At 33.5% G+C, this 9,876-nt stretch overlaps 1 protein-coding gene across 4 annotated transcripts in view; it reads left to right on the top strand.

The window, feature by feature from the left end:
- Window positions 1-1,706: 1,706 nt before the first annotated feature.
- Window positions 1,707-9,876, top strand: part of LOC149785572 (uncharacterized) — a 32,563-nt gene continuing 24,393 nt past the window's right edge. For all 4 annotated transcript variants that reach the window (XM_089979365.1, XM_089979364.1, XM_089979363.1 and 1 more), the window contains exons 1-3: window positions 1,707-1,893; window positions 4,405-4,457; window positions 6,291-6,414. In XM_089979365.1, the coding sequence (XP_089835491.1) occupies window positions 1,871-1,893; window positions 4,405-4,457; window positions 6,291-6,414 (200 nt within the window). In that variant the 5' untranslated portion in view covers window positions 1,707-1,870. The remainder of the gene's footprint in view (window positions 1,894-4,404; window positions 4,458-6,290; window positions 6,415-9,876) is intronic.

Raw genomic sequence — 9,876 nt, 5'->3', positions numbered from 1 at the left:
TGACGTACAATAATTTATCTGAATATGCCAGCTAAAAATACCAGCTGAAACAAAATCACAAAAAGTCAAAGGTCATGTAATATACTACTTCCGTCATTTCAGTTTGCTATAGGATTTCAATGGTTAGCGATAGTCAAGTAGTCATTTTAAATCTTTTTAATATCTTTCTTTTTCTTCTTAGTTTTATAACTAAATCTTCTAGGATTGATTGCCCTTATACAAACTTTCGTTGCGTTAAACGTTTCTTCACAAAATCAAGATAAACATACTCATTTTATTTTATTCGTTTCTTGTAAAATGACAATTGTCCTAAACACATTATTTCGTTTAAGGAACAAGGAAAATAAATTGTGGTAAAAATAAATAGGTTGATAGCGAAGAAATGATTTGAACCGGGTTTGCTCGGATTGTCATGTCAAATGTTTTAAATATACTTTCATTAATTGCTTATTGTACTAACGAACTGTCACTGTTACAAATTATATTTTCATCCTACACAACTCATAAATAATAACTAAGCGATTCACTAAGGAAATATTACATTTCTCTCAATAAATTATGCAGATTCATATAGTTTTAAAGGTTCAGATTCATTCATCGATTCGCAAAAAAAAACAACCTCTAATTGATGAGTTACAAGTAAATACATAAATAGTTACATTGCACCACGTGGTATTTCCCAATGAAGACCAGTATGTAGACATATACTGAAGAAGTTCACATTGTCGTCAAGATTAACAGTTGCGACAAAATATTCTATTCATGGTAAAATAATAATACATAATTCTGAAGTCGATCCATAATAAAATCTGTTTAGCCCCAAAGTTAGTAGTTTTGTGATCATTACCTTTGATTTTGAATGGATTCGTTATAATTGTAGTTTTTGTGATCCTTAAATATTTGACCTCGTATAGTTTCGTAACAACTATTACTGAAAAATAAAGTGCGAACAAGGTCAGTTTCGGATTGACTTTTATAAGTCAGCAAACAATACTGTAACTATTTTAGCATGCACGTGTCATTTGTTTAATGGTTCGACACAATATTGTTCTAAAATAATATTAGAAAGTGAGGGGAACAGTCGCTTTCTTTCGTAAATGGGCGTTTTGAAGACGTGGAGGCCCGATTTCAGCACTATTGGTCGGATTACTCCAACAGAGAGATACTTGCTTCAAAGCAACTGAGGCAGTTTGGCCAGATTTATGGTCCTACCAACAACTGATTCAGTGAATTATTATTATTATTATTATTATGTTCTGAATGCCTACATGATTGCATGAGTTGTACTTTAACTGGAGTTTATGCACATATGCACAACGATTTTGTTTAGGAAATGACCGTTGACAAAGGTCATTTCATTCACATTATTAGTTTATAAAGCGTGGACCGGTTGGCCGAGTAAGTTACTATTATATAAATTGTGGACCTATTGGCCGAGTACTTAATGGGTCGATTTCGGCAGTGCGATGTTGTTATGGGCCGAGAATACTGGTGGACCAACTCAGTACACACACACACACACACACACTCAGACACAGACACACACACGCGCGCGCGCGTAATAATTTAAAAACTATTTTGTTTTAAAACGTTATTCATTGAAGATTCAGAGTTTACCTTAAAGTCGGGACTTGTGCACAAACCTGGAAACCGCATGTTCCATTCCGGAATCGAATTTCGAAATGGGAGTTTAGTAGGGCATTCTGCGCAGTTATAATGGAATTTGGAGGGAACTTCGACTTAACGATTACAGAATGGGTGTTGACATAATGTCTTAAATTATTAGTTTTTCTCTATAATCAACTACTTTTCAAGTTTTCTAAACGTGTATTATGTGTGCGAATTGATAAATTTAATGTAATGATGAGACATGTATGAAAGAAGATCAAATCGGTATTTTTCATTCTTGGTTCATTCTGCATTTCATTTGTCTCCCTTGAATTCACCTAAAATATTGCATAAAATTTTAGAATGCAAATAGCCTGGATGTTTCATCCATTGCTTAAAGTCTATTATTGTTAAATTTATCAATGGATATAATGTTTCTTATTTGATTTTCATGTGTGAACATTTATGCCTAAATACAGGGATTTATATTTGGTGGGGGGGTTGAAAAGGGTTATCCGCCATTGAGGCCCGAAATAATGAAACCATGCGTATTTTATAAAGTTTTTAGATTTACTCAAGGGATTTTTATTTGTAAGAGGTCAAAATTTGTTCCTCAGTTGCTCAAGAAAAATTACTGCATTGCAGTCTGCTATAGACCCAAAGACATCTGTCTATGAGAAGTCATTTGGCCCATGACACCAAATATCAGGAGTCAGAATTAAAATTTCTTGAGTCAACACACATGTCTTGAGTTATTTTGTTTATGATTCATGACCTCATAACTGGGATAGTTCCTTATTCATGGATCATTCTTCTTTATTAATACACACCAGTGTAGTGTATAACATGTAAGTGAATAAGGAAGAGGTGTTAAATAACTGATAGTGACACTGCACATTTTTTGATAGAAAATCTGCAAGTACTTTTATTTCTTTCACATCAAGACATTCAGGACTTATGGAATTAATTCAGAACATTCTATTCTTTTTAACTTGTGATAGTACATTTAGAAATATTTTGACTTTAATTCGCGACACTGTCTTTTGAATTTTCACTTTGTATTATAGGGAAATAAATTATTTATTGATTTTAGTAAACGTTTTGGTTTTTGCTTTTTTCTGCTACATAGTTTAAGACCACAGAGTTCAAAATGTCATTTGCCAAAGTATTTTGAAATAGGTATTTGCCTTTCCTCAGCTATCACTAACAAATACAAGCAAACAAGTAAAAATTTTAAGTCTAGTTTTCTGATACTGGAAAATGATTCCGTTTCCCAGACAATGAATATGTGAATATCATTGGGAGTTTCCAAATAAAAAAAAACCAACAATGTTTTAAAAAGGAAATATTGTTTTGATGTTTTATTGCAACCCATATTGTCGTAATTTTTATAGGCCAGTGTAAGAACACTGTCGTAATTTCTGTCATGGGATCCATAGTGGTAATGCATTTTATCCAGAATAGTATTCTAACGAACGACACTATAATGAGTGAGAACTGTATGAATAAATGTATAGTATTTAGTAAAGATCAGTTTGGGCCAATAGTATGGAACAACATAAACAGTAAATCATCAAAAAATTTGTGCATGTGAAACTAATGTGCTGTATACAGTTAGGCTGCTTTCTGTGTACACAATCGCAGTTTCATAGCAGCATATTATTTTCTTACAAGTACATTAAGATCTTGAAATGCAAGGGCTACGTATATGAGATTTTATAAATTCTACTAACTAGCCATGTAGTACTAATATGCCCAGATTTTGCCCATCATGGTGGATGAAACTAGGCAGAATGGCTGCTCATTGTCTGTAATTTTGTCCAAATAGGGAAGTAGATTTATCATTTCCCTTAGACAACATCATCCCTACTCCCATCACTTCCACCTCTTTTCAGATCACGAAGCTTTTGTATTATGTGTAATACAGAATCCTTTGTCTTTTTCTGTTCAAAGGTGCATGTAGAACCATTTAAAGCAAGTGTTCGGAAAAGATTCCTTCTGAAACTTCCTCACATAAAGTTTAAAGAAGTTAGTAATTCTTTGCATTTCTAGCTTGATCACAAGAAAATTATTATTTTCCTGTTTTTTTTACTGACTGATAGTAAAGTGAAACAATTTCTTTTCATATTTCATCCAGTTAAAGTTAGAAGTAAGCCTATTCCTTAATGTCTCTCACTTGTTTTCAACAATAAACCATTTATGTTGTTTCCATCTTTTGCCAAAACAAAACTTATTAACAATTTTGCTGAATTATTTTATTTATCTCAAATATATGTGAACAAGTATGTTTAAAGCAACTGTTTTTATCATTTTATGTGTTGACCTCTCTTCACTCTGTTTTGCACCAATTAACCTTATTCTAGCAGCGAATAGAATTCCCTTCATCCTAAAATGGTAGTGCAGCATGTAGTTTGAGCTATATAAATAAACAGAGCCATACATATTTCTTGTCAAAAAGCATATGAAACAAACAGTGTATCAAGGTAAAAATGCAATAAAAACATGTCACATCAATAATGTATATATCAGCACAGTCCATATTTCTGCCTCAGGATGAATGACCTCAAAATATTTGTTACTGATTACTGGATTTGAATGGTCTTGTGGTTCAAGATGATCGGAGCATTCCTCAGTTTGGTTCTTTGTATCTTCATTTGCTGGAATGAAAATTAAATTTGTGTACAGTTTTGTGCAGTGAATTATTTTGAACACATTTCTGCTGACATCATCAGTTGCAACAATTGACAAATGTATTTCTGTTTTTACTTCATTGCATTTTTTTTTTCATTTTTACAGAGCAAAGAAGTCAGTGGACTACTCAAAGTTTGGTGACGGAGATGATGTTGATGGTAGAGAATGTTTAGTTTGCATTTACATCTAAAAATGTCATTTTTTTAAAATGTTTTTATGTTGTAATTGTTATGGCCTTGTGTCCCAAAATGCAGGAACCCAGTTCTCATTATCTTTTTGACATGTCTATCTGTTCATTTACATTTTGGTACACTCGTAACTCAATAACTGTTTGTTTTTTTACTCTACCATTCATTGGTCAGTTTATTGTATTACTGCATGTCTTTCGTGAGTTTTGTAAAAATTTGTCCCTTTTGACAAGTTATGACCCTTTGTGCAGTCGTTGTCTTTTGGAGTGGTTGGTTCAGATTATGCTATACAATACTGGGTCATTGCATCAAATATGCTACAGAGTTGAAAAAATTACATGGCTACAATGTTATTATTTTTTAAAATAGGTTTTTATGCCAGCTGGTTGTTAATGAGAACTCTGGTCAAGAAAGTGTCTCTATATTAGTAGTTAACTGCAGTCCTTCCTAGACTGAGTTACCTTCCATTGGTAGGATAGACATTATCCTACCAATGGGAGGTAACTCAGTCTAAGAAGGACTTAGCACTGCCATAGCACTACATTTGATGGTAAAATGGTACCTGGCCCAAAGATTTCAAACAATTCTCACTAAAACTCAGATGCAATGCAAGATTATGATATCTGACTGCTCCATGGTTTAATATCAGCCAATTAGTAATCAGTGGAGTCTGACTCAGGGAATGTGACTGGTTTGTGATCCTGTGATCTGGAGAAAACCATGGTCATAAAGTACATATTACCGCTCAGGGGCTTAATTTCTGATCTGACTTTGATCTAACTTGGAATATATTGTTATATATTAAGATTTTGGACAAGTTCATTAGTGAGCCAGAATGATATTTGTTAATAAGGCAACCTTGCATCTGATTGGTTGAGCTTGTTAACTCAAGAGATATTTTTTTTTAATTGATTCTGACCAGACTTTAAAGATCTCGTATGAGTTGAGTAATGAGTGAGACTGACTCATATTAAAGAGGTGATCTTGCAGTTGATTGGTAGATTTTGTTCCCACTCCAGAGACTATTTCTGATCCAGTTTTGTGTAAACTTGGTAAACCGACTTAAAGATCTTTGATGGGTAGGATTATGAGCAAGATCCATGCATACTGATGAAGTGATCTTGCATCTGTTTGCTTGAATATGTCCACACTTCAGTAAATATATCTGATCATATTTTTGTCAAACTTGGTAAAAAGGGTCATATCATCAAGATATCCATGAGTTTTATTATGGACAAGATCTGTACATATTAACTAAATTAAGTACAATTTGAAATAGTTCTTGATTAATTTGTTATTTAATCAGTTTGTTTTCTCATAGAACAAAACTTTCTTATCACTTGAAGGAAAGAATGGGAAATAATCCATGATATTGACCATAGTTCTTAATCTCCTGCCCCCAGTTGTTTATATTAAGCAGATATATTTTAATCCTGTCATAGTATGTAGATAACTTTTGAGAACTGTATTTATTTACCTGCATTGCTGATAGTTGACCCTTGATAATACGAAAATTTGAATTCTTTATCCATAATTTCTGATAACCTTCATTTGATATAATATGTTTTAGTGTGGAGCTATACACAAATCTGTTTCATGATCCAGTTGGCATTAAGGCCATTTACATCCGGTAGGACTAGAGAATGAGAAAGGTGAGAACATAATTGAATATCACTGACATGTTTAGGATTTTGAGTCTTATTTACAAGTATTTATTGTATGTCATTCGAAGACACCTTTGAATGATATCAGACACTGACAGAGCTTCTGAAAACCTTTACTGCATCTGTATTCTAACTTCAGATGATTTTAGGGACAGCACTCCTCCACCCAGTAAAAAGCAGAAGATTTCAAGCAAAGAGAAGAATGAGAAGAAGAAAGACTCAGCACCAACAGCAAATGAAAAGAAAAAGAGAGTAAACAACAGGTATGAAAGTCTCTGATAAATTGTCTCAATTTCCCAAGACATTTGATCATAAGAAGCTGATTCACTATCTGAAAAAACCCGTCCTCCAAGTGAAGAAAAAAAAGATACATCTTTTGGTTTGATTTAACAATAAAACTGCTAAAACAACTCCAGCTTATCAAGTGGAAGTCAGATGATAGTGGTCTCCTCTTCAGTAGAGGGATCGGCAACATATCCTGTAATTAGACAGTTCCTACCTTCACATGCATCTAGCTGAGTTTGCTTATGACAGGGAAGTATACTCCATTAGTTTTCATAACAAGTGTTGTGCAATCTTATTTTTATTTGTCTTAAAAGCTTGTTCCATAAAAGTTTGTTTTCCATATTCTTGAGTTTGAATAATTCTGCATTGGCCATCAATAACTAACACAGAGAAGGTTATTTAGTAAGTTTTAAGTTACTGCTAGTCAAAATTTACATCTGCCATGATTTACATCTGTACATATTTCAAAACCTTTTACATTGATCTGAATTTCAATAGATGTGGCTTTTCAATCAAATGTAAAACAATATTATGCTTACATTGCAGAACATCTTCCTAGAGTTGAGGATAATTTACCATTCTTTTTATGTGTGGTGTGTTCATCTGGTTCCATATTTTGCAAACAGTACTCAGAGCTAAATATACCATTAGCATATAAAGCATTGGGAACCAGATTGTTACAGAGGTCAAACTCTATACCAGTACCAGCTACATTTACACATACTGTATGAGACGCAAATGATTGGGACTTTGTGAACATTTTTTTTATAAGTAAGAAATAAGAACTATAATATGATGGACATTTGCTGCTAAACAATTAACACTACACTGAGAAATTTGGGGAATGAGGATGAACAAAATTATGATGCAACTTGCCATCAGAACTGTAATATCATTGTTACATTGGCCACTAAACAATTAACACTACATTGAGATATATGGGGAATGAGGATGAACAAAATTATGATGCAACTTGCCATCAGAACTGTAATATCATTGTTACATTGGCCACTAAACAATTAACACTACACTGAGAAATGTGGGGGAATGAGGATGAACAAAATTATGATGCAACTTGCCATCAGAACTGTAATATCATTGTTACATTGGCCACTAAACAATTAACACTACATTGAGATATATGGGGAATGAGGATGAACAAAATTGTGATGCAATTTGCCATCAGAACTGTAATATCATTGTTACATTGGCCACTAAACAATTAACACTACACTGAGAAATTTGGGGGAATGAGGATGAACAAAATTATGATGCAACTTGCCATCAGAACTGTAATATCATTGTTACATTGGCCACTAAACAATTAACACTACACTGAGAAATTTGGGGAATGAGGATGAACAAAATTGTGATGCAACTTGCCATCAGAACTGTAATATCATTGTTACATTGGCCACTAAACAATTAACACTACATTGAGATATATGGAGAATGAGGATGAACAAAATTATGATGCAACTTGCCATCTCACTGGAACCCAATTTTCTGGTAATACCTAACTCAACAAACCAAAATACTTGGCACTATTAAAAACTACATTACTTTTCCAATAATATTACTAATACTGATAATGTACAAACATGAAACAAAGTCAGAAAAACATGAGGCAGTTCACTGTGTTGTAATACCTTAATGGTATTGTGAATGGAGTTTTGCATGCACAAACATTGTCCAATTAATGCATGAAGATTTTTTGATGTTTAACATTGAGATGTGAGATGATGTTTGACCTACGAGACTTTGGCATATTTGATCATGTCATTTTTATCTGTCACTGAAAACATCTACCATATCTGAGCTACTTCCATTCCTGAATGTATGCCACCCACCCACCATTGTTTAGATCTCCATCTGCATCTCTTTTAAATCTCTACTCTGTGTTTTATACTAAATGTGAGTATAAAACCCTGCTCTGATCCTCATACTGTCACGCCGTTGTCATGAGTATTAATGAATTTGTCGAGGAATTCATCTAAAGACATCAACAGTTCTACAAGCCTGGGACATCAACATTAAGTGGAAAGAAGTTTGCATGTTAGCAGTTATTGTGCCATATTCATTTGCATGTTGGACCATGTGTGTGTCGTGCTGGAATTTCACATGAATAGTTTAGGTAATAAAATGTCTTACCTTCCATGATTTTGGAATTATCAAAGCCAGAAACATGATGTTAGTCCATAAATTGGTGACTTGAACCATCCGGTGGATTTTGTTACCGAAACAGTGGAGATGCAGGATAGTGATGGAATCGAAGTGCCTGGCCAAAGAATCACATTTCTTTTGTCAGACTTTCGTTGAACAATAAGTTAGAAAGTTCTTGCCTATGTAGAACTTGTTATTTTACTTTAATGAGCAAATATATTATGCTTTTGATAGGGTCTGTTTCTAACCATATTACGACCAAATTGCATCATCAGTACGTTGTACTCTCGCTCGATTCACATCGAAATTCACTTGTCCGTTTCGTTCACTTCTGCTTAATCATAGGTATGAATATGTAAGTAAGATTAAATGTAAAAAGGCACACCACGGGACATTGAGAGGACAACTTAATTCTGTCTAAATTTTGTGTTTAGAGGGATTTTTCCATGCAGTTTGAACAGTTGACTTGTTACCGCCATGGCTAACCCTGAAAAGGACAAACATTGATTGGCTAACTAAGGTCATGTGATGTGAATAGGAGTCTATAAATACAAGTGCAGACAGTGCTCTGGCAGATAGCTGTCAGAGCAGCAAAGTATGAACATCTAATTGGAAAAGAATTTTAGCCATGTATTCTAAAACCATCACTTATATATTTTTACATAACCGATATCCAAAAACTGAATAAAATTGTTATGAGAAATTTTAAATAGATTTATTACATGATTGCTATTGAATTTAAATGTCTTATATTTATTATATAATTCTTTGTAAAGCTCCTGCTATCTCCCACCACACTGCTTAAGTACACTAGTACTCAATTTTTATTTTTTTCATTGAGATCACGCTACTATGTCAGAATGTTTTACAGTCAGTCTAATAAATTTAGCTGTTAATATACGCATGAATTTAATATAATTAATTTCACCATAATATGGTGTATTGTAACGTTGTCTTTTGGCATTTAGACACACACGTCTGCTCTATATTATCAGAAATTTAGTGTTGTGACAGGCACTGTGTTTATGTAAAGTCACTATGCGAGATTGAAAAGCATGTTCTGTCTCACCTTTATTATTTGTAAAAAGCAAACTGAAGAAGAAAACTGATTTTTTCTGATGAAGTACATACAGTCAGGCAGTGGTTAAAGTATACGTCATTCCAATAATGTTGGCACCTGGAGCAAACGCACTTATTGTACTCTGATGACAACAGGGCTGAGCAAATTTTTTTTTTAACCACTAGTCCAGGACAAGTGGTTTCAGAAAATTCACTAG

The sequence above is a fragment of the Sinohyriopsis cumingii genome, chromosome 13 (genome assembly GCF_028554795.1).
Source record: "Sinohyriopsis cumingii isolate HCF-2022 chromosome 13, ASM2855479v2, whole genome shotgun sequence".
NCBI lineage: Eukaryota > Metazoa > Mollusca > Bivalvia > Unionida > Unionidae > Sinohyriopsis > Sinohyriopsis cumingii.
The sequence above is the reverse complement of the archived record's forward strand: the minus strand, read 5'-3'. Positions and strand labels throughout refer to the sequence as shown.